The sequence below is a fragment of the Amblyomma mixtum genome, chromosome 3 (assembly GCF_055824585.1).
Source record: "Amblyomma mixtum isolate Tamu chromosome 3, ASM5582458v1, whole genome shotgun sequence".
NCBI lineage: Eukaryota > Metazoa > Arthropoda > Arachnida > Ixodida > Ixodidae > Amblyomma > Amblyomma mixtum.
Window position 1 is genome coordinate 103,979,632 of NC_143014.1, and position 26,037 is coordinate 104,005,668.

The following is a 26,037-nucleotide window of genomic DNA, read 5'->3' on the forward strand; positions in this document are numbered from 1 at the left end:
GCGGAGAAATATCCACCGCCATCTTTACTGACGACTCCTGTATTAAATCTCATTATCCTGAGCACCGCCATCTACCGGAAGTGCGTCGAGATTCCATGCTGTTCTCGTAAAATAGGTTCTCCGTGCGTGGTTAAGCTCTAGGCAACATGAACCTAGCAGCAGCGCATCCCTTTAACCGAAATAAAGACAGGCAGCTGCAGATACCCTGATCTCCCACACATCTACGAAATTTTTGCACTTGCTGTAAAATTTCGGACCAGCTGACACCGTGCGCTGAAGAAAGCAAGCGCATGAAACTGTGCAAGAAAAGTGTCATTGGCAGTGTGAAATTGTCCGTTCCAAGTTTATCCAGTTTTGTGTTTGTCCACGTCCTTATCACCGTTTTAAACCTTGGGAGATAAGCCCTTTTTTTTTACAAATTTCTGCCATTGTAAATGTCATTAACGCTTTCTCATACTTTGTTACCGTTAAAATCTGAGCCGACGTTGCAACTCCGAGGCAGAATTTGCGGTAGTTGTCAAAAAAAAAGCGATCGAGACATCACTGTCTTTCTCAGTAGCGGGGAAAAAGGGGGGGGGGGGTTGAGGGCACTTGAAAGCAGTTGTATACAGGCACTTAAATTTAGCAACATTGTGCAGCAATTCATTCAGAGAGTGCTTGCCGAAGCAACTATTGTAAAGAAAGCGTTGTTCGCGGTAGTCTCCTTCAAATCTTGAAAGCATGCATCCTAAGGTTATTACGACCTACAACCATGCATTGCCAGTCTGCTCCAGCAACCGAACCCCTCTCCCCACCCTAAACCCTCGTCTTTATTTCCACGGCATGTAATGTATGTCTTATGGACATCGTTCGTTACTGTAACTAAGCTTAAATGTGGTTGCAAAATTAATGTTTGGGCTGGTAGCGGTGATCTATAGAATTTGAAACTCGTGGTTCGACACGATTTATACACAAAATAACAAGCAGTCAGGCGTTTAGTGCCGCTAGAATCATTGTTGTAAGGATACTGTCTAGCACTGCCAGCGATGCTCGCTATGCCTGATCAATGCTGATTGCTCCGTTTTTGGGGAATTTACAACTACACACATGCTAAGAAATTAATTAATTAGGAAAAACTGCAAAAAGAAATGAATTTTTTTTAAACATTAAGAGCACAGCTTCGCAAAGTACTACAGTCAGCTTCATCAGAGAGGCCTTCTAACGCATAAAATGTTCAGTTCACGGAATAAGGTCATTGTAGGTACCCGCTACTTAGGAGTATATGTTGAGCTGTCGGATAAAAAAAATGCAATAAAGAATATAACAAAGCTGTTTTTTTTTTTGCCTATTAGATTTTCTTCTGAAAAACTACAGCCTGCGGGTGCTGCTTGTCTTTGCCTGTGTAACTGTTTGAAAGGCCATTTACTGCGTGCAGAGATAACTGTTACGAAGACACATTAATTAGCTAAGAACGGAAGAAAAAAATTTATTACCGTCTTTTTAATGATTAGCTGAGCCATGTGCTGTTGAAAATATACACCAAAAATACTTGGCTATTCCCCCCACCTCGTTAAGCAAACAGGCTCGCTCTAGACACCACCGGAAATGTGATGTTGGAAAAACGACGCGCTAGTGTCAGATCGCGGTGCTTCATCACGGCCCTTCGGAACCAACAGCGGTTTGGTACCAGCATGCTGAATGAAAACTAGCAAAAAAAGAAACGCATGCGTCCCTCGCATTTGTCAAGTCGCTGAAGAAGTTTGCGTGTAGCTTCGCACTTCCGGCTGCATTACTGAGCACGAGTCTGTTTAAACCATCGGTGTCGGGTAACTTAAAGTTCGTGCAGGCCACATGAATTTAGCAAAATTGGGCTGCAGTGGCCATCGGCTCTACAGTGTACGCACATAATTTTAGTTAGCATTGCAGGGACAAATTGCTTTATTGGTTTAGTTTATGTGGTTTAACGTCCCAAAGTGACGCAGGCTATGAGGGACGCCGCAGGGAAGGGCTCCGAATAATTTCGACCACCTGGGGTTCTTTATCGTGCACTGACATCGCACAGCACACGGGCCTCTAGAATTTCGCCTTAATAGAAATTCGACCACCGCGGCCGGGATCAAAACCGCGTCTTTCGGGTCAGCAGCCGAGCGCCATAACCACTCTGCCACCGCGGCGGCGCACTCGAATAAATTAAATCATTTCATGTTATTAGTCGTGTCATCGCGACAATGGACCCACAGCTGAATGTACGTCCTGCAGCGTTTACAGAAAATAAGATGAATTTGGCATAAATGGTCATTTTTGCTATTTAAGTGTGCGTTGCGTAAAGGAAACAGTGTGTGCACAGTAGTTCGGAGGTATTGCTGCAGGTATTTAGATCTTCAAAACAGCATGAGTAAGAACAAAAATATGTTAATCGGAAAATTTACTGCTCGAAATAAAATTTTTATGGATGAATGGCATTATTAAATTTTATCTTTAATAAAATACCCGTGTGTCCGAGTGAGCTGCTATTATTGTGATAAATTGATTTGTAAATAGCCGTTACTCTTGAAAGAAAGCCATCACGACCTTCAGAAAAGTCACCCGCCGGCGTAGCACGTACACGAGATGAACAAAATTACTATAGTGCCTTTTTATTACGACGAGCCTTGTAATTCCGGTCTATCCTTAGTGCGTAACAGCCGTAATTTCTTGTACTCGATAAATCGGCGTACATTTACGTCACAGAGTTAACATTTCCCACAAAAGTGCAAAGAAAACAGCAAGCTTGTTGTGAATGTTTGCGGCTGTACACGTTTCATGGACCAGTGACAGCGCACGTTTCGTTTCGCTTAACGCACTTTTTTCTTTGATATAATTTGTGGGTCCATAAGAATATACATAAATTCAGCAAGAAGGAATCATGAGCATGGCAAAAGGCACTATAACAAAGACGGAGAGATTATTCCTGCGACAAATATGGCAGATGCGTTTGTCTTCACTATTCCCAGCCTTAATGGCACACCGTCGAGCGGAACTTTCAAGTTTTCTTTTTTTTTTTTCCATCCGCTTCCTGGCCACTGGCTGCGCAGCCAGTCCTCCTCTGTTACGACGCGAGAGTGCCTTTCGGAGGCGCCGGTTTTTGCTGTTGAGGCCCCTGGCACAGCGGGCCTCAATAAATCGCGGTCTTCTCGCGTAGCTCACAAGCTTGCATTTATCTTCCTTCTTTCTGTTTTGTTTCGTTCTGGGGTGGAATCGCGACGCGATATGCGCATTTGCTTTAGCCGGTACGCGGTGCAAATTGTCGCTGTTAGCTGCTGTTACCCTGCTGCCCACCCTCCGCAGACTTCAAGGCAGTTTCACTTCCGCTGCTGCGAGCTTCTTTTTCCAAAGTTTACGAGCAAACCAGTATTGGCCGTGAGCTTGGCACCAGCTACTTGCGGCGACAGCAGCTCTTTAACGTCATTCCAACGCGTTTTTCCTCTCTTTTTCCGCCTTCCACTTTCTTTTTTTTATATATATATACGGCCAGACATTTTACCGTTTCGTACATGTAGCTTCGTAGACTTTCGCTTGTGGCAACTACATCAGATCGAATTATACAGATTTCTTCAGCGCGCGCTTGATTCGGTGGCACTGTAAAAGGTCGCCCGTTGAGGGTAACAGAGAGAGAAAAGAGAAAAAGTGCATCATGCAGAGAACCTCAATAAGGCATTACAGACGAAGCGACAGAGCTTGGAAGGAAGCTCGCATGTTCAACTTGGGAATTATTTAAATGCTTCTTTTTATGAGCTTCACTGATTAGCATTATTGCAGATTAGTTTACACAGCTTACAATATGCTGTTGGCCCCAACTCAGCCTATGTGGGCAGCTCTTTTTCTCTCCTGTACCGTCGCTTGGTCAAAACTAATGTAAAAATAAGCTCGAGCATTGCATTGCTGGATAATTAAAATTTACATCCGACTTGCACGAATAATGCGGATGAATTCTTCGCTTTGTGAGGACATATATGTGACAAAAATGTTGGCTAGTCAGTTTGCTTCCAGAATCAGATAGCCAGTTACAGCCGACAAATGAATCGATGTTAGGAAACAGTATGACTAGTTCACACTGTTTCAAGCATACTTAAACTTAGTACATATCTCGGTCACCCGCACTATTTCCCCACCAATGATTCGTTGGAGCGGTTTGTGGCACGTCGCGTATACGGTACGTATGCTACTATTGAAAATGCCCCTGTTCAACCTTTCCAGCAAAGGAAAACTATCGGTCACAACATATGAGAGTCGGCTGTGATGGCGCGCATGGGTGCCAAGTTAATGCATTCGTAAGCTTGTGATTGTTCACTGCTATAGAATTTCTTTTATGTCAATTTATGTATTTAAAACCAACGGTACAAAATGCGCAGGGCGGAGAGAACGTGTACAAAGAAGGTACCATGTTTTCCCACTTCTTTGACCTGCGTCTTTTGTAGCGCTGATTTTAATTGTAGAAGTCTACCAACATGTCAATACTGTCGCTCTACTTCACATCAATTTAATTTTTATGCATCAAAACCTCTTTTTGGGCTAGTTGCCCCAACTAGCCCAAAAAGAGGTGTTGATGCGCTTGTGTCTCGTCCTCTTTCCTTTCTTGTGGTACGCATGGTCTGGCGCTATTTTTTCCTCTAATTTAATTTTTATGCACGATTTATCTCAATACTTACGTTTTTTTTTTTTTTTTTACCGCGTTCCTATTTCCAAGAAATGCTGTGAGTAGGTGTTCCTGGCCAACACGCAATAATTTGACTCTTTTCCTGCGCAGGACAAAGAATATCTCTGTATTCAGGCGTCAGACACCCCCGGCCAAAACCTGTCGCAGTTCTTCTCTCAGGCCAATGACTTCATCCACAGCGCCCGAATGGAGGGCGGCAATGTTCTCATCCACTGGTAAGTCGCCTAGGCCATCAGCTGCAAAAACGTAGCCCTATTCATTTCCAGAGAGCAAATATTTGCACTGGCTGTAAAATATGCCGTCTGATTAGCTTTCCTCACAAGCAGGACCTTTATAACACGCACTGTAAGACAGAACGAAGTAAGTTATTTCACCACAAAGACCTTTTGCACCAAGGGACATTTTTTTTAAATCTTACGTAGTTTGTCGCGATTAGGCTCGCCAGTAATACCGCCATATACTACAATGCGCAGCATGGCAGATGTGACGGCAAAGCTGGAATATCGTAATTAATAAATGCAAACATCTTCCACACTGAACTTTCGGCGCAAAAGTTCATTTATTTTTGCTTTATTACTGATGACAAGAGATTTGCCTATGATAAAGCTGCACATGCCATATTGTGGAAGTCAGTGCACAGCTTTATGGTGTAGTCATTCCAAGGTGACTCTTTTGCACCCCGTTCAGAATTCTATTGACTGTAATATAAAAAATACATTATTGCAGTGATTTCGAGGCATTCAGAATATCTCTGAATATCTCCCCGATTCCAGTGCCTATGACTGTCGGACACATTGAACAGCTGCGTATTCTGCCATGCTACAGCAGTTTTTCCTGTCTGGGTATCAATACAAATGCTAATACAAAAGTGACAAATACAATTTGTCACTTTTTATCATTTCCGCACGAAAGTTCTGGGTAAATTAGGTGTTAACAACGCGCTAGGTGCAACGAGTTTGACGCGTTCTTGTGATAGCAAGCGAAAAGTTGGTTTTACCGCAATAATTTAACTTATGTGGCTGTGCACGCTTTACAGGCAAAAGCGCGTTAGCAATAAGAAACTCCAAGCTGCATTTTCTAAAAATTAAACTGGTAGGAATGTGCTGCCTTGATATTTTATATATGACCTAAAAGATAATGCAATCTCAGAATCAATACGAAGCAAACGTATCATTCAAGTGAGGAGCATGATACTTGTTTCGTGGCTCTTTACGCGCCGGCGGGAAGCAAAAAAAAAAAACGGTGCATTGCTCACGCTTGTAAAATTTGTAATGTATATCGTTGCTTTGTGCAACTCACCCTACAGTATTTATCAGGAATTTTTCTCTTTTTATAAGAGGCAGCGTTTTCGTGATACAATAAAACAGAGAGGACAAAGTCTTGGTGCAGCAATGAAATAGAACGAGATGCTTTGGTTTGGTTTGGTTTGGTTTGGTTTAGTTAGGTTAGGTTAGGTTAGGTTAGGTTAGGTTAGGTTAGGTTAGGTTAGGTTAGGTTAGGTTAGGTTAGGTTAGGTTAGGTTAGGTTAGGTTAGGTTAGGTTAGGTTAGGTTAGGTTAGGTTAGGTTAGGTTAGGTTAGGTTAGGTTACAATTAAGTATCCTGCTGAAAGCATGTTTTTTTACGCGATAGCGTATACAGCTGGCTAGGTCGAAAAGCGCCGTCGGTGTAGTCGGCATCGCGTGTCGGAAATAATCGGGGGCTGCGCGATTGATGATTGATTGGTGTGTGATAGGTGATGACGAGTTAATAAAATCATTGTAATTAATTGAATAAATAAAGAAATGAAAAATTGAAAAAGGGGGCTACAATGTGTCAAAATGCTACGAATGAAACTCCAATGCTTCATAATGCCAAGAAAATTTAGAGTGTGCAATTTATCAGTTAATTACTTGAAACAATTGAAAAATGAAAAATGTGGTCAAAGGTGCCAAACTGCTCAGAATGAGAAGCCTAAACCACTACGCTATCGCGCCATACCCTTAAAGCGGAGCTTAAGTGATTGGTTTATGGTTTATGGGGTTTAACGTACCAAAGCTACTCAGACTATGAGGGACGCCGTAGTGAAGGGCTCCGGAAATTTCGACCACCTGAGGTTCTTTAACGTGCACTTACATCTACAACACACGGGCTTCTTGCATTTCGCCTCCATTGAGATGCCGCCGCCACGGCCGGGATCGAAACCGCGTCTTTAGGGTCAGCAGCCAAGCGCCATAACCACTGAGCCACCGCGGCGGCTTAGAACGAGATGGATGGTTGCATGGACAGAGTATCGTGCTGTAGCTCTGCATCAAGTAATGTAATCGGTAATTTCATTACGAAAGTAGTAACACTTAACCCATTTCTACCACCCTGAGTTTGCTTTTTTTTTTCACGACGGTCGCAACTTGGTTTCTTTTTTTTTTGGTTTCCATGTATGCAGCGCTTGCTAGTTGAGCTTTTTTTTTTCTTCATGCAGCCAATCGTTCTTAAAAAGTGTTTAAAAGAATGGTAAAATAACCGTCTACTATTTATAATAGTTCACTGTTATCTTCATACACCTAACTGATCTGGACTGTTTAGACTGCTTGTAACTGCGTGTAAAATTAATAGGCAGTAATGAATTTTTTATAGGATGAGTTCACTCTTTTTCTTAGTCGTCAATGTGCACGGCTCCCATAATAAGGGCTGACGTTAGTGTTAAAAAATTTAGTGAGAAATTTGCCTAACTCTTCTTCAAATTTTCACCAGCATGAAGTGTAGTACAACTCACTAAAAAAATACTGCATACCAAACAAGTACGTTAAAAACATTGCCGCATCAAGTCCTGTCGCATCAATGGTGGCGCACACAGCGCTGCAACCAAAACAATGACCCCCCCTCCCCTACGTCTTTTTTAATTGTTCATAAGAGGGACAGAATCCATTCTGTTATAAGCTTATCTTGTTCACAACGGTGTCCGTGTCGACAGTGTGTCCAGTGGCACTAATGTTAGAAAATACTGAGAGCTTTGATGCTGCTAGTCGACTTGTGATCTGTCATTTTTACTAATGCTTGGCGCCCCTTCCGTAAACCAGTTCACTGTTCGAAGGAGACCATGGCGCCTCACATCTGGTCGCCAGACAAGAGATAGCGTATTTACAGAGCAAAAGTTCAATGAAATAATGGTAACGACTGTGCACTTCAGATGTACCCCAACGCTTCCCACCGATCCCACTGCAGTTTTTTACACTTCGTGCTTTTTGAACGCCTCCACACAAACACAATCAATATCATGTCCATGTACCTCACTACGCATCAGTAAACTCGTATACGGTGGACTTTCACAGCACCAAAATAAGAAAAGACCTTATAAGACGTCCACATCGGAGAAGCATGCGCTTCTTTCACTGAACCAACGTGATGTACGCAGACCAAGCAAGGATACTGCTGAAGTATGATGCCCTTACCGCTCACCTCCTGCACATCACAAACTAATGTGCAGTGGTGTTTCAAAGCTACTGCTCCTTTGTAGATGAAGATGGTGTCGTATAAACCATCAGCATGATTTTTATCTACTGACCAAACAAGAGGCATGATCTTTATGGAAAGAAACGCGAACAACATGGCACCTACGTGCTCCGCTGTTCGATTTTCTTTTGATAGCGCTTTTACCTGGGTGTTAAAAAAAAAGAGGTTAGTCGTTCTGTGGTGCATTACGGACGACTGTAGTGTCTTTTTGCTATCCCCAAAGTAAGAACGTGATGAAAAGAAATGCGAGCAGCGGCGCGCCTATGGTTCGCTCTGTTCGCTTTTGTTTCTATCGTCCCTGTACTTCATGTACACTTACTTGATGGAAGTGAAAGTGCATGGTTCGATATTGGCACGTGCCAGCCTAACCTTAGCCGTATGCGGTGCAAAAGGCGGTGAAGGATCGATCCGGACCATTACTCGGTTCTCTGCGGTCATTACAGGAAAACATCGTAACTAGCTAACGGGTACATACTCTGCTGTGGTCATGTCGGCGTTGTTGTCACAAGTGCGCTGTGGCACTCATTCACTGCTAAATCTGTCGCAGGAAGTGCGCTCAAGGTCTCGTCGGTAGTTTGTTCTAGGAGCGTACAAAAAGACGCAAGCTGAAGGAATATGTTTGCGCTTGTTGCCACTCCTGAGCCTTGCACGCTCATTTATTGTGAGTGATGTTGTACACAGCTGCGTCGTGAAATGTGGGCAAGAAGATAAAAGCGAAGCCTGTGCTCACGTAATGCTGATGAACTACCGGGACATAAAGCCAGCACTCGAAAACGCGAGTCAGAACGCGAAAAATGGCAGAGTCCGGTAGATGGAGGCTGAGTGAATGGCATGGTTGCCTCTAACTTGCAAACAGCAGTCTTCACACATCGTTAGTGAAGACTTAACATTTACACTACTAAACCATAACCAACCTAAAGCTTGCCCTTTTTTGTGTTCTAGTTTGTACGGTCCAGCTCGGGATTAATTTACCCGCCGCTACACACCGAGTCTTTTCCATGAAGCACGTGGCTTGTGTGCGCCTCACTTAAACCGCATTCGCCAAACCAACGATTAATTTCTAACAATGTGAAGTTGATGGCTTCACGGCATGCCGTCTGGTCAGGAAGCATAGTCTGATAGATGAAATTCAGGGGCCATTGACGAGTTTCAAATGAAAAAAAAAAAACATTTTGGAAGCTACGGCTCTTTTGTTTACGATGTTGTGATGCTCCCAAAACATTTCTTTTTTCTGGGGCTCACCGAATTTCATCTATTCATCATCAACTGAATTTCATTTTGTTAGGCAGGTTATGATATTCTTATCGCACTCGTTCCGAAGTTTAACTTGAGAAAGGCCAGACGACTTCTATGCTACGCCTATATCAGTTGCCGTGATCAGCAGCACACGTGGCGCTCCACGCCAGCGATTTTGAGGAGGCCTTTTGACCAGAGGCAGGGCGTTCCACACCGGAAACGTCCGCAGCGCTCGGCGCATCGCTCTCCACGGCAGAGACGACGTGTGCAGAAGATTGGCCTCGCAGCCTTGCAGGGGTGTCCCGCAGCGTGACGATCGCCGTGGCCTACGTGATGTCGGTGACCAGCCTCAACTGGCGCGAGGCTCTCAAGGCCGTGCGCGGGGCCCGGAGCATCGCGAACCCGAACTTTGGGTTCCAGAAACAGCTCTCCGAGTACGAGTGCAAGAAGCTCCACGAGGTGAGCGCCTCTCTTGTTCTGCGAATGGCCCCGGCACCTATGGGAAGCCTGCTAACTAGACACACGAACCAACCGCGGCGTCTTGTCGAATTCACCTGTGGTCAGCGTACCAAAAGGCTACATCGGAAGTTTGTACAATGCAAGAAATGAGTGCTCCAGTGCTAGTTCTTACATATCTATAGAATGCATGACACTGAAAGAAGCGCGTGTCCTTGTATCCTCCTTCTGTGGTATTTGGCCCATCTTCGCTTACGAGTTCGAAAGCTTCAAATGGAGCTGGGTTGATACAATTTAGTGATTTTTTTCATCGATTTTATTTTATAATTCTCATTTGCTAAGCCAGCTGGCCATTTCTAGTGCTGGCAGAGTGCGTGACGAAGTAGGCTGTATCATTTAAAGAGGGGGAACTGGACGTTCCTAACGAAACACGAGAGAAGTCAAGCAAACACCGACATTGAAGCGTTGCAGGCCCACCTTTCTGCTGTGTCCACTATGGAAAAAACACAGTTGGATCGAGAGCTTGTGTATCTTCGCTTTCATTCCCCACTGCTAGTTTTACGTTTACTTTATTAAACATCACACCAACTGCTTTCACCGTTTCGCGCATTGCATACTCAACTGCCGCCGCGCCGCTGAACTCTAACTACTACCATACCAACCGTCCAAACTTTTAACTGCAGAAATTTCGTATTAGAAATATTTACTGAGAGACATTCACTGCGACAAGGTTTTATCAGCAAAAGTTACCGATTAACAGTTATATTCCCGCTCCGCATGAGTTAAAAGGCCAGCCATTGCTTTCTGTATGTCTTCCTTCATTTCTTTCTTTCCAAGGAGAACAGAGAAGAAGGGTAGGCTGTGGCACAATTATGGCCCGTTACACAATTCGGGCGGGCTGTTTTTTGAGCGATTAGCATATACCAAGTGACTCTGTAAGCAATCTGCGCTGAAGTTTGCTCTGTCGATCACAGCACTGTTACATACGGCCCAGCGAGAGAAATAAGCATTTTTTGGCACGCCCGTAGTGCTTTTTCTTCCCGCCACCTGCCTGCATTTATAGCCATGAGCCTCCACGCGTCCGCGCTCTGCCGAAGCCACACATGGCGTCCGTCAGCTAACTTGACTACGTCGAGAGCACCTAAGCAGGGAATGTTACCGGCCAAAATGTTACCGTCCAGAATGTGGTCTCGCGTTTGTAACGGCCCAAACAGCTGACGGCAGCAGTTTTTAGGCGCGCAGTAGAACAACTTCAGCGCCACCTGGGTACTGCAGGTTGCCTATACAGTGCTTTTACAGGCTGTCCCGCTTCACGTGAAATGGGGGCTAATTATATTTTATAAAAAAAAAACTTGTGCCCGTTGTCGGATTGAAATTTGTGTATTGTAGATGGTCGGTTGAAACCAGCTGGAGTACTTCTTACTTGATTACAGCCTCGCTAATTACTTAACTAATCACATAATTTGTGATCTGCTGACAATACTTGAAACTTTCAGTTTAGTGAAAGAAGCCACGAATATAATTTTCCCGCAATTCCTGGAAAGCTAGTTTTATCGTGGCCGTTTCTACCACTCTCTGACGGAAGTACGCGAAGCGCGCTCTTAGCGGCTTGGGCTACGTCAACTTGAGCACGCACTGCCAACAACCAGTAGGAAAGAGCAATCAAAAGCATTGTGCGTTCCAAGTGCGGAAACTGTTTTTCGACCGTTACCATGATTACGCCTTTGAGAGCTGATTTTAGCGTGTTATAGCTTTCACACTGAAGCTTTTAGCATATCTCCAGTGCTATAGAAGCTATGATCAAATGTGTTAATTATTTAGGTTAGCATGAAGTAAATGATACTCCTTTTTACTCTAAGTTGCTGTCAATAAAACCATTTAAGCTCGAACGCGTAACATTCGCCAGTTTTTATCAATGCGAAACCATTATATGTCCTATTAGCATAAAAGCTGCCGCCTGTCGGCGTCCATGGCACGAAATTCCTCAGGGACGTCACCATGCCCTCGCATGACTTTCGTAGCAGACCATAAGATAGTACAATAGTACAACCCATGCGATAGTGACGTAAACAGAAAAGAAGAAAACAAAATTTCATCCGAAGGTGCGTAGAATTGAACAAAGGACCTTGAGATTGCGAAGCAAGCACGCAACCCATCGGTCACAAAACCGCGTTACTTCTTGGTGAATAAAGGTAAACCTAGTGTATGCGTTTCCTTACGACTGTACGCTAATGATTAGGAGTAGGTCTGTCGTTAGAAAGGAAGGAATCTTTAATGAACATCGCAAGAGAGCTCACTATGAGACAGTGCTTTCGCATTTCAAGCACGTGAGCAGTCTTAAGTGCCCTCAGTGCCGATTCTCAGTTGCCGCGCAGCAATGAACGGACAGCGCGAGCATCCTGCAAGCCTCTCTGACCGCTTCTCTGACCGGATGCGCGCAGGAACGGAAGCGGCTGCGACTAAAGTTTCCGCGCGAGAGCTTCTGCGAGGACGAGCAGGAGTGCCGCAAGCTGCTCGTGGCCTACCACAACTCGGTGCGGCCCCTCGAGCCAAGTCCCAGCATCTGCCGGCGCGCACCGCAAGGTCTGACGCCGCCCTCGTCCCCCCGGCGGCGCCGCCACCGCAGCCCGTCTCCCTCGGCCGGCCCCTCAACGAGCTACGCCAGGCCGCCCTGAGAGCGGCCCGGACACCCGACGGGTGGTTGCAGCTCGCCGGGCCAGCCTGGTTCACTGAACACCCCCGGGCGGCCAGCCCGCACCTTTGCCCGTGTACCTTGCCTGCTAACGATTTGCGTACCCCATGCTGCGGCGCAGCAACCGGGGTCGGTGTGCACCAGAAAGAGCAGGGACACAACTGTGGATCGCGAAAAGAATGCCTTTCCCTTGTCATGCCCGACAACTTTGCGAGGCGCCAAGCTTCTCGTTAGTCCCAGTAAAGCATAGGATCAGTTGTCTAGCTGTTGCCCATTGACTAGCAAAGGCTCGTGCAGAAACACCCAAGGCGAGTTTTCTTTGTTCGTTTTTGTTCAGTTAGAAACTGAGTCTGAACAAAGAAGTGGCGTTGGCCAGAAAGTGGAAGACTTGCCTCCGACGCCAAACTTTCTCAAGTCTCAATTCTCAGAAATTTCATTAGGCGCGCATTTTTCCTGAAATCAAGAATGCTTTGGAAAAGGGAGAAAGGGAAACTGATGCGTTGTCTAAAGCATCATATTTTTGTAGTGTTTAACGTGAGGTTTGGTAACTGCGATAGGCTAAACGACACTTTAAGATCAACAGCTGCGCTATTGCTAAAAATCAGTCCATTTACGGCGCTTGTTTTGTGCGCGTAAGTCATGTTAATTACTTCTTGTCTGATCGCACCTTCTCTTAACGCCGTTGTTAGCCTGCTGATGTTGGTAATACAGCTCTCGTAGGTCACTGATGTCGATCAAAATAGCGAGTTTGACGCAGTGTCAGTCTCCGGTGTGAGACTGTAGGAGCTGAAAGGAGCAGTGCTCAAAAACAACGAATGTTGTGAACGGTTTAGCGTTCTGTAGGAATGACAAGACAAGGGTGTTGTAGATAACCGTTCAAAGTTTATTCCATGCTATTTAAAGTTATCCCTAGTTGGTCACGCTTGTTGTCAACCGTAGTAGGTGTAGAAATCAATCTCGTTCTAACGATCGCGGAGGTCTTCAGGTAGGTAGAGAAATAGTCCTTTTAATGGGCGATGATGCGTCAAAAGGTGCTTAGGCATTTCGTATCTTTTCGACAGAGACGTGTGTTGTTGGGAGAGCGAAAAAATGTGTTGTGACATTTCCACCGACGTAGCTCACATCGCTCATGATAGTTCGGTTGATGTCAAATCTTGTGGTGCCTTTCTTGTTGGGGACTGCCTCGGTGTTGTTGGTTCCTTTATTGGCAGTTACCGCTGAGTTGTACGGCGTTTGTACATTTTTCGCGAGTCGTGTGTGTGAGGCGTCCAAGTGCAAGGGCACACGTATCTTGGTGCACGGTCATGCACACATTGGGCTGCGCACGTACTACTACCGTCCATACCTTATCGCGTGTATCCCTCCTGAAGGTAGAAGAGGCAATTGATAGGCTTCGTGTTCTCTCAAGAGCAGGTCCAAGAGGTTCGTAACCATTCAGCCATATCAAGGGCGACTGCACAAACACAAGGTCAGAAGTGCCACACGCTGGCTTCATTCTACGTCGCAATCGGCAGCCTAGCGTAACGAGCAACGTTATTGGAGCGAGAGGGAGAAATCGAGCACGTTTTAAGGATACAAAACGAGAGGCTAAACATGATTAAGTGGACCACCGTAAATACCGGTCCGATGCATGCCTGCGAAGGTGTTTACTGCTGCTCTAGCTAACGTCACTTGTGGAAGTTACGACAGTTGTGGTGACAACACAGACGCACTACGGCAGGCGTGTGATGCGGACGCACTTGCTTTAAGTGCTAGAGAAGCCCTGGAATTGGATTGGGTGGGTAGTGGTCTGCGAATGTCACTGATATAATTCGTCAAGCAGCGGTCTAGAGACCTTCTGAAAAACTTAAACCATTGTTCTCCTCTCGAAGTCTGGGGCTTCTCTTACAGTTACCTCATGCACCTGCTCCTGTGTTTGAGGCTCCATTGTCCAAGGTCCAACGAGTTCATTTGCTCGCAGTTATATTTTGTCTTGAAATGACAGTGAAATGAGAAAAATAAAGAAGAGGAATTTAGCGAGGGCTAACCTTATGTGAAAGCATTTATCTCAGTAAAATGATGGTCTGGCTTATCGTCGCGATGGGATGCTCGTTTCTAAAGAAAAGGTCTGTTAGGCCGCACTTGTGTCGGACTGCAACCGCGAGATGCCTCTCGGTTAGGAGGGCGTACAGGAAGTACCTGGGAGCTGGTCGAAGCCGAGCGGGAGAACGTTCACTGCGACGCGGCCACGTCACTTAGTCGCCGGCCATGGAGAAAAACGAATCGGTGGGACCGACCGCGAAAAGCCCTTGGCATTACTCTCTCTGTTTTAATACACCTTTCAGGACTGTGGTACCGAAATCACACAAGCGCGATGGACTTTCGCTACTCGAAGCCTAAGAGAGAGGGCGAGCCTGACGCGTGTAACGTCTGCATTCCAACTAACAGAAGCGCTGACCGGCATTTTCTGGAATTATTTAGTTTAAAAAACAAGTTGTCACCGCTGGTTGGTTCCAGCCCGTAGCGTAGCTAGTAGATGCGATATGCAGACCACTGGACCCCGGAAAAGACGAGCAAGCCCAAACTGCGTCATGGTCTGGTATGGCTGAGCTTTTCGCGACATTCCCGACTGAAAAGTGGTGGCACTGGACTCGTACTCTACGACTCCAGTGCTGAAGGCACAGCTCGACGTTCCCACGTAAGCGATATGCGCTACTACTGGTCAACACGTGCGGATCCACTGGACGGGCAAGTTTGTCCGAGAGGCGGCCGGTTCCTCCGAGTGCACCACTCTCAGTGAACTCCTATCGGGCTAGACAAGCTTCATCACAGCGACCAGCCCTCAGCATCTCGCTACATGCTCATTGCCTCGAGGCAAGCGTCGAAGTCAGGTTTGAAAATTCTGCTTGTAAAGCTGTCCGGCGTCAGGGTGTGACATTAAACACTCACTGCTGAGAAAGGAAAAAGTACACACGTATGAATGCATACATAGATGCTAAAGCTGGCTAAACAAGCACTCTAACGCAAGCAAGTTAACTCGTTCTGAGACGTAGGATTTGCTGTGCCTTTTTCGATATAACAAAGTCATTCCTGCACTGTAAATAACACGTTTTTATAGCAGCAGATGTTTCCCTAAACTTTTGACTACAGCACCACCAGTCCGTATATATATATATATAATATATATAGAATAACTTTAGAGAAACAGACCATTTGCTCATTTTATCACATCTGCTTCAGCAGACCTACTCTAGCAATATTATCCTAGGTGTAGTAACCAGTCCGGCGTACTCTCTAGGCTCGTACGCATTAGCTTTCTCGCGGCGTCTCTGCGCCGCTTTGGCAGCTCACTCGCTGCGCTTCCTTTTTCCGAGTTGTTCACCTTCCATTCACTCTCCAGAGCCCCCGGTGAGCATCCCGCCCTCCTTCAGCTGCGACACCGGGAATACCAAGGTTCGCGCGCGCAGGTTAAATCTTAGCCGCTTGCCTGTACACTCCAGCTCTGCCATTAACCTTCGAAATAGCTAAGAGGTCAGCCTTGTTTGCCCTTTGAAAGCCAGGCAGCGCCAGCAGGGCTTGAATCACGCGCAGCGCACTGGACGCGCTCCGGAGCGCGAGGCATGATTAGCACGCGTCCACGCTGTTTCGGCACGTGTCGGGCTTGCTGCGATTCGTGTGGCCATGCTGCAGACTGACCGACCTGAGCACACGCTCTGGACGCACTATCTGCTCTGTCTCGGACTACGAAAACAACTCGCTCAGAAAGACTGATGCTCAATAGACGCGTCTCTCTCCCACCAGTGGAACAGGGATTCGAATCGTTGAGCTTCGGCAACGTTGCCTTCAATATAATAATGCGGCCATTTTCGTAGTTCCCTACCGCTATAAGTTTGAAGCGGCAGTTGAAAAAGCGAGGCAATCAGACCAGGACCGCCCGGAATGCATCTGAATAAAATAAACGCAAGAAGTTCGGAAACTAAAGTATCTGCAAGCAAACCCGGTTACAACAAACGTCAGAAGACGGTGCAGATTGTGAGGGCCGCTTTCTACGAAGCGTCAGCTACTCAAGCTCAGTCTGTCGCTTGTGCCACGGGCGAGAAGTGAGCTAGAGAGATGAGTCCGAAGTCGCCGCCGGGCTTTTTCAGGCCAAAGCAAGCACTGGCACCACTCCTTTAGGTGTCGTCTTCACAGCTTTCACTTTTAATAAGCTCGGGTACTAAATGTGATACGCATCTCGAGTGCGCTTGCCCCGAAGGCGCCGAATGTGATTAAAACACTGCAGTCGTGTTTATTCAGGTTGTGCACAGCACTGCGCCCATGCGCTCGTGCAGACTGTCAACTGTACATATAATTCAATCCTATGAGCTGCTCTCCTTGCCGCGTGCGCCGGAAAAGAACATGCATGTCAAGTTGACGCACACTTCTTTTTTTATTATTAAGCTTTTCCACTGTGCCCCAGATGTCGACGGAAAAAACTATGTTAGCACGTCAGTTTCGTTGGCTTGTTCAGAAAACTGCGAACTATTTGTCTGCTTTCATTAGCTTGTATTTATAACGGAATTGAAGCGCTGTCACACTGGAAGCCTTGGTGGGTTCACCAGCTATGCTAAAATTAATTTCCTTAACTCAAACTCTCAGCATAATGGCTTCGAGTCACGTACTTCCCTATTTACGCAAAACCGGGCCTGAAACGCGCTAGTCACCATTCACCGTATGCAAGCTTCTGGAGCCAAAGGTAGCGCCTAACCGTGTAGCACTCGCTCTAAGCTACGCTCGAAACGAAGGCGAATAAGGCAGTATGCCGAGGCGAATGTATATTTTGCTCGTGAATTGTACAGGACTAGTTGAGCGCTGGCGAGGTGCAGTGACTTTTAATTGTTTTATTTTAAACAGCCACGCTGCAGGCATAGCATGCGGCAGTTTGTCCATGTTCCAGGCCTATAGCACGTTTGCACGCATGAACTATGCTCTGTCTTTATTATTATTTCTTCGGCCACTTCTGATCGTGAACACGTACTTTTGTCTCCTTGCGGCAGTTAAATGAGTGACCCTTTACAGAGTGCAAACTTAAATTGCCCGAGAAATGCAAATAACTCAGTAATGACGCGTATAATGACGAAATACAAAAATGACAAAATTGGTAGATTTCGGTAAAGTAAAGTTAGCAGAAAACTAACAGCGATGTACTTCGCTACTGAATTAAACGTCGTCTTTGTTAGCTCAGCAAGAGAAACAGTATAATACGAATTTTGCGAGTAAATGCACGCAATGGTAAAATAAAAAAGAACTACTGCGTCGTAAGTGGCATTCCGGTTCCCTATTATGCTGTTTCTTTTTCCATGCAATGAAAGCAGCTTGAAACCAATGCGAATGCATGCCTACTTTTCTCCGCAGTTTATTCGATCAGAAGGTAAAAGTCATCTACAGGGCACCTCATAGCCGCTGTTTGCTTTAACAAACACACACACAAAAAAAAACATTTTTACCGACATGCCCCTTTATCCCGTTTGGAGGTCGGGCACGACGCGGCTTTCTTTCTCTGCATGTCAGCAAAAACGCGTCTTGTTGCGTCTCCATTCGTTTCATTTGCTGACCACAAACATAGCACGGTGCATCTTTATTCTGCGGCGAAATGGGAGCAGCTCATTTGAAATGCGCGTATATCATTTTTCTACTCAAGTAGTAGATATGCTGAGAGGTTAATGCGTGCGTAATAGGTATAAAATATTTGCATGCACATTGAGAGTTTTCTTGCGCTTCGGCGCAGTCTTCGCGGCGTTGAAACGCGTCACTGCTGCGTCAGTCCAGAAGCACACGTTGTAGAGAAGATAACTTTTGTTCATTCGTTTTTAAGGAGCAGAGGTAAAAGGAGTATTTTATCCGCGAAGAGTCTAAATCATTGAAGCGCCCAATCGTTTTAATTCCCTCTGCTTTCCAGAGCGTTTCTTGCAAAGGAAATCTGCTCGTTTTGGGTAGAGCCAGACAATGTCACAGAACAGCGGTACGACAAGAGGCGATCGAGTGCGGAAATGCACGCCAGACCGATTGAGCACGGCGTCGCTACGACAGATGGCGATGGCTGCGCCTACTTCGTGCAAGGGTAACTCGTGCAAAGGCGTGGTTTTTCCTTAAGTCTGTGGGAGAGAGAGAGAGAGAGAGGAGCATGGACGGCGGCTCATCGGTGTCCATTGATGGGAATAGTGGTGGGCAGACGAGATGTGGGGACTGCCATGAGGAAGGCTGACGAGGCACAAACCATATCCAGGCGTGAGAATTTCAAGCCGGGCGTGAACAATACCACAGATGTGGTATAAAGCGCCGGCCGTAAAACACTGGCGTTGGTAATCATTTCTACACTCTATGGGGTTACATTCGGCTCGCGCTCTGCCAAGCCCAATTCAAACATGAGGCAAAAAGTTGCTCCGCCACAAATTCAACAAGTAGAAGGCGTAGAATGTAAGAGTGAAGCCGTTGATGAAGGAGGACAGAAATTTTCGCAAAACGCCGGGACGGGAGCCGGCCTGAAGATATCGCGAATAGTGTGCTCTAGCTATACAATATACACACAAGACCGCCGCGCGTAAATAAACCCGTCGAAATCACATCTCGTCACAAAAGGTTGTGATTTTGATTGTTGTCAGGAGAACTGAACGAAGGAGTTGATTTCGCGCTCAGCCCAATCCTCCATAAGCATATCCCAGGGCACATCGTCCGCTAAGACACACCAGGGAAGCCCCAAGAAATCTCTCGCGTGTACAGCTGCCGCTTAGCGCGTACATATGTATGTATCTGTTGACTCTTGACTACCGAGTGTGTCTTGGACAGAGTGATTGTGTTGTTATAGCTTGTCGCTCGACCAAATACAAAAAACAACCTACAGAGCCACTGCTCGTGTGCGTTCACTGCAGCAAGTGCAAGATATTTTTTCTAAGGTTCTTGGTTTTCCACGGCCGCCCACACGCAGCGGCGTCTTCGCTTTTGCTGTTGCTGCCACGGGAGCAAAGCTAATCGCAGCACAGAAGATAAGGCGCACTTGAAGAGCAGACCCCCGACCCTGCAAGCTCCGAATTTATCGTTGTACCCGTAGTCCCTAGTTTCGGCAGATAGGCGACAACTCTGCTTGTACTCGTTGCGTTTCTGCCTCGTTGCTGCGCAAGGCACGCACAATCACTGCAGCGCGCTCATTTCGTCCATTCCTGGGAAATCTCACTTGGCTGTACAGTCCTTGCCGCCCTCTGTCCAGTAGTGAACGCACTTAGCCGAGACGGGTGTTGTTCCCGGCACCATGGACACTCAAACTGGAGACAGCAGTGAAGGGTTTGTGCAACTATATTCAGTCGAGGCGCGTCGAGTCGCGCCCGCCGAAACCACTCTACAAGGCTGCAGCTCGTTACGCGAATGTTAGCCGCTGATCGCGAGGACGAAGACTGACGGGACGTCGTGCTTGCGAAGCGTTAGAGTGGAGGGAAGGTTAGGGCCCCAGTTAAGGAGCGCCCTTTGTTTTGACGGAACACCCCAGCCAAGATGATTGGTAACCCCAGAACGCGCCCACTGGGTATTCAGACTCACTGGCCATTTCGCTAACATGTGTATTTAGGACAGTGCTCAGATAAGCAGTGGCTGACAGCTTCTCTTCCGAGTTCGCCTGCACGCGTCTCGCAGGGAAAGAAGCGGCGTTTAAGGGAACGCGACCTACACGGCTTCGGAGGCGGTGCATGGGGCTTCGCGCTGTTTTTTGTGAGTGTAATCGCTTGTGCACATGTCTTAGGATACCCTCTCCACGAGAGTTCACGAAGGAAGGCAGACAGAGTTTTTTTCTTGTGGATAGCATGAGGGAAACTGCGGCACGCACGTTCCATCTAGTTTTGTGACTGCGCAGAGTTCAGTCAAAAGGTAGCAGCATGGACAAAGCGTCTTATCAAAGCGAACACAGTGAAATAAGCAGTAATAAAGGTGAAAGTGCGGCTACGACAGCTAGATATTAGCGAGCCGGCTGTGCTTACATGACGTCCCTCTATCGTAAACAAAAAAGCCGAGTATTTCCCATGCCCTGCCCTCGCCCTAAGTAGAGGTCGGTTATAATGAATACGATCAAACACAGTCCAATGAGTTGAGCGCGTGCACGCTTACATCGGTGCTTGAAGTCGATATGGCAGATATCAGGGAAACACCTATAGCGTTCCCATGCTTCTCTTGTAGTGAGTGTGACTTACCTGACTAAATGTGCGCAACATTTAACGCCGGTGCTTGGATCGTTACTAACTGCAATATAGTTTTGTAGTCGAGTGTGACGCGAAAAGGCAGTTGCTTTTTACAGTCTACAGCACATTTACTATTAAAACTTGACAACCTTTGGAAGCGTACATTTAGAGTGCATAAGCGGCTGCCCGATGATTATTATGGTTGAGCGGGGACCCTTGCAAACACTGAGTGTGCGTGTTGATTTCCGACAACGCTGCAACTACGTTTTTTTTTTATAAAATATTGCGCCTTTCATGACTATCTCGTCAGGATTCCTCAGAAGTCTTGGCACAAAGAATATAGAAAGCAAAAAGTAATCCTGAAAGCTGAAACACCGTCGCTCGTGCAAGTCGCACAAGCTCATCACACTAAATCCGCAAGTTCACCTTTCAACAGTACTTGGCGTTTTGTATCCTGCATTCCGCATATATTAGAAGGTCATCTCGTGGTTTTTATGATACTGACAGCATCCTAACGTCACTCCAATGCTTCTTAAAACGTCATTTGTTAACGACATGCACACTAAGGTATGCGTTTTTAACTCCCTTTCTGATGTTCAAAATGCACCGAATTCCTGGTTAGGCAAAACATAGTCCACTGCCACTGGCCTCTGAGGCCTAGGCTTTACTGATTTTGCGTATTAACGAGTCTGAACGAACACCTCTGCATGACGAAATATCGAAAAAACAAGATTAACAACAAAGACTCGGGCCTCCATCATACCAAGGCACAAATGAAAAGGGCGCCATATGGTTTGCCTGTATTTCGTACGCGTAATTACTTCTCGCCCTTCTAGCTACTCGCATTATTGCTCACCAGAATTGGACCGATCGTGTGATTACTACGAAGACCTAGTTTTACGATTACCGTGAAGATCCAGAGCCTTTTTTTTTTTCATCCATAGGCGACGTCGTAAGAACGTTATTAATCGTCGTCATAATAACATAGCGTGGGTTCTGACTTGTTCTCTGTCTCAATTTTTTTTTTTTTTTTACCGGTGAAAAACTCCGTTTAGGATATAAATTTTGGCATTTTGCATTCTCCGTGATGCAGGAGATAGACGCGCGACACATAGAGCGATTGGTCTTACGCAAGGTTGGTGATAGAGGACATGCTCGGGTATGACATTATAACAAGTCAGTGCTTTTTCTTTTTCTTATGTTTTCGTTTCGTGATATTTTTAGATAACAGCTGCGCTGTACTCTCGAAACATGATTTACAGACTTCAACACTGGAGATGAGAGATGTCATTTTTTTTAAACAGAGCCAAGAACCCTTGAATGCGTGTTGCGATTGCTCAACCACCTACCCTTTACGAAGTAAATTAAGAAAAGCAAATTACACGCGTTTTGAAAGGGCTACTCAAGTGAAACAAATACGCATTTTTGGTGAACAATTTTGCGTGTTTTCATGCGCGTAAGGATATATGCTTCACATGCTGATTCTTGTTGTCAGTAGGGCACTAGCTTTCTTTCAAAACCAGATCGAGTTATGCAGACAGATAAGCGTGACAATATCAGATACATGCCTTGTGTTTAGTATAAAAGGTCACTTTGAACAGCCTTTTTCGAGTTCTGGCATATCGGATTTTGTCAATAAGCTTTCATCCTCAAAACACAACCATTACTTTCCTCTGGGGTCTGGAAATAAAAAGCCCCGCTTACGTCAATTATAGCTCCTTACTTTATCACCGGCATCAAAGAGTTTTGAGCTTTAGTTCTGAGCCATCAACTTTCTTAAACGCATCCTTCCTCCTTATTTGTGTATACTCGTTGGCTTCGCTGCCTTGCATGACCAGACATTTTGGCTCTCTTCCCGCTACCGCCATCTTATGTCACTTACTGTCCCTACTTCATTCTACGGGTGCTGGCCTTTGTTCGCTAGTGACACAGAATCCTTGAAATTTCTTTGTCATGGTTCATCGCAAGTGGTTCCAGCTTTTTGCTAGAAACGGATGGAATTCACTCATTGTTTCTTTATTTTTTTTTTTCGGATGGGGAGGGGGAGGTATGCAGCTTTGTTCTGGTGAAGCATGGTGTAAAGTGTTACGTCATCTTGTATCACGCCATCACAGCATCGTTCAGTCGAACTATTACAATCGTATGATGGGAAAATATTGCTTTGAAAGCTAAGTTTTCGCTACTGAGCGGACTAGTTTTAGTCCCTCGCGGCATCTTGTGAAAGAAACATGGACAAATGGTCAGCCCCGAAATATTTTGCTTGAATTATCCCGCGACTTACATTTCACAGAAGTTCAGAGAGAAGTTCAGATATATATATGCCACTTCTTTTCAACGCTTGTCTGGGAGTGTCTCTACAACATGCTTCACACGGAACACGCATTGCCGAGTCAAAATGATCATTTTCCTGATGAGAACTGAGCAAGGGTTTCAAATCTTTCGAATTTCATTTTAGCATACGGCGCATTATACCATGCACTGCTGGACCTCTAGAGTTCGGAGGTGCTGCGATGCGAGGGCATACAGGTCGTCCCAGCTTGTTTGCAACAATGTTAAAAAACAAAGAAAAAACATTTTAGAGAAATGATGCCAAGTGTGCATCGCTATAGGCGTTACGTGTAGTTCGGACTAGATTTTTTTTTTTCTTTTGCAGCGCCGCGAGAATTATTTTAGAAAGTTGCTTCCGCGTGCGTATCCGTAACGTCGCCCTTCTTTCCTGTAAAAACTGGTTTATTCAAGGTGAACGCTAACAATGCCGTTACGATTTTATTCACGTAACCTGTATCAGTTTCTTAGCAACTCTTGACTCACGTTAGCTGGAACACAAAAACAGCAGAGTGGGAACTTTCTCATGACTGCCTATCACTCTTTTAGCGACGCCTGAGCGGTGGCCGCAATATCTAAAAATCGCGACTTATTGTCGCCGAATTAACTAAGCAGGCACAAAATAAAATACCAGTGGCTACTACACGAAATGTTCAGTTGGCTTTATTTCTCTAAAACACTTTGTTTTCCTTTACGCCGTCGTGGATGTTAAGAATTTGGGACGCCTGTATGCTATACGCGTATTATCTATATTAATGTGAAATTCAAATATACAAAGCAGACACTGTTCCATGTCTGTTGAGTCGTCGCAAGGTTCTACGCAAAAAATTTCAGATGAAAAATATCTTTGGGTTAAGGTGAAGAAAATAAACGGCATCGCAACGCATGGAAGCTCGACAAAATGACCGTGGGCTGCATGTCGTTTAGCTCAGTGACACCTCGACTAGGCGGACTGGCGCTGCTCATAAATCGTTTCTTTTCTGTGTTGTAGAATGGGAAGTTTCTTGCGTCCATTTGTACTGCGGAAAATAGTTTTCAATGTGTTCGCAATAAAAGCTTCCAAGGTTTCATTTGTCTCGACTCTCTTCCACGCATGCGCAATATTGCTCGTTCCGCAAACGAAAAGAAATGCAGCTGGCTTTGGTACAGTTGAACAGATGTCTGCAGGACATTACTTTCACCTCCTGCAGGAGAGACTGACGAAGTGTGGAGAGAAGTTGCACACGGTAAGCAAACGAATTAAACATAGCAAAACTCCCTTCCATGTAGAACACTTGGCCAATTAACGCGCTAAAGGAAGTATTACTGGGTATTAAAGAAGGGAGGAAGAGAGATTACAGGTAACTATTAATTGGATGGGGAATCCTATTTGCCCAATGCCTTTTTTAACTTCCGTCGCCCCCAAAAAATATGAAAGCACACATACATATGTAAATCTAAACGCAAATGCACACACACGCGTGTGTGCGTTCCACGTTTGCACACAGGTGTAGATATAAAAGCGTGGCATGTTTCTGTACTAGCTCACTCTGACGAAGCCAGATCCTGGTCGAAAAATTAGAAATAAAGTCAACATTTCACCGTGCGTCAGTTCATCTGATATTTCACCGGATCCATACGAACTTCCATTCCCGCACGCGCACGCCCGCACGCACGCACACACACACGCTCTCACGCTTAAAGGGCCACTGACCAGGGGTCTGGACATTTTAAACAAGCCCACTGCATAGGTGAGGCATCGAAGATAACCTCTGCAAAATACTAGAGCCATGCGCTTCCCAAAAAGCTGTAAAAATTCAAATCAAAGCCCGTTCGCTCTTTCCTTCAAGAATCAAACCTCCTCATCCTTTACGCTGGCTCCCGAGCCTTCCGGTTGGCGTCATCCGGCAAACCTTCGCGAAAGGCATTCTATTCGTTCATCTCTCTGACTGTCGGGCGAAGGGCGGGCGTAGCCGACGCGTCGCGTCGTCTGCTCGTTGCACACGCATCATCATCATCATCATCAGCCTGACTACACCCACTGCAGGGCAAAGGCCTCTCCCATGTCTCTCCAATTAACCCTGTCCTTTGCCAGTTGCGGCCACTGTATCCCCGCTAACAAAGAGGGTTCAGCTTAAGTTAAGAACAATGCAGCGAGCTATGGAAAGGAAAATGATAGGGGTAACGTTAAGAGATCGGAAGAGGGCGGAGTGGGTGAGGGAACAAACGCGGGTTAATGACATCTTAGTTGAAATCAAGAGGAAGAAATGGGCTTGGGCAGGGCATGTAATGCGAAGGCAAGATAACCGCTGGTCCTTAAGGGTAATTAACGGAGTGGATTCCAAGAGGAAGCAAACGTAGCAGGGGACGGCAGAAAGTTAGGTGGGCGGATGTACACGCATACAAGTCCACAAAAATAAGGTTTTTAGTTACTTGTCCCAGTTCATGAATGCTGCAGCGCGCTCTGCGCGCTGTGCAGTGTTGTGTGTCTTAGGGTCTTTCCCTCGTTCGCACACTCGACCGCTCCGCACGCACACTGCTTCTCACTCGTCCGTCTTGTCTACACTGCCATGGTCTTGGTTTCTGTCCGCTCTATTGAAAGACATGAATTCAGGAATAGAGAAAGGCCACGAACTAACAGAACCTTGCTCAACTCGACCCCCAACCCGACCCGCAGCTCAAGTGCACATGCTTGCTTTCCAAGAAATGCCGGACGGTTCCCGGGCCCGCGCTTCGCCGTGCGTTTCGAACGAAAGGGACTCCCGCCCCTCCGGTCGTAAAATGGTGGGAAAGCCTCACGAAAAAAACAAAAAAACATGCAGGCACTAAAAAGATGCTCGCTATCTAGGGATGACATTGTCGAAAAAAACACATATATGAAAGGATGCACTTCCCGACGTTGTGGGTCGAGTAGGGTCGCGCCAGATGCCGGGCTGGCCCAGCCCGACCCGACCGCGTTTATATGAACCCGTGTTCTGTCGGGCAGAGATCGCCGCTACCCTTAGCG

General features: G+C 46.1%; 1 protein-coding gene across 2 annotated transcripts in view; it reads left to right on the forward strand.

Moving 5' to 3' along the window:
* Nucleotides 1–24,121, forward strand: part of LOC149351231 (dual specificity protein phosphatase 22-like) — a 67,719-nt gene extending 43,598 nt beyond the window's left edge. Inside the window, exons 4-6 of one of the 2 annotated variants that reach the window (XM_089580499.1) lie at nucleotides 4,766–4,890; nucleotides 9,694–9,857; nucleotides 12,296–24,121. In XM_089580499.1, coding sequence (XP_089436625.1) covers nucleotides 4,766–4,890; nucleotides 9,694–9,857; nucleotides 12,296–12,780 — 774 coding nt within the window. In that variant the 3' untranslated portion in view covers nucleotides 12,781–24,121. Of the gene's footprint in view, nucleotides 1–4,765; nucleotides 4,891–9,685; nucleotides 9,858–12,295 lie in introns of both variants that reach the window. The other variant, XM_089580500.1, reaches the window with a different exon arrangement.
* The last annotated feature ends 1,916 nt before the right edge of the window (nucleotides 24,122–26,037 follow it).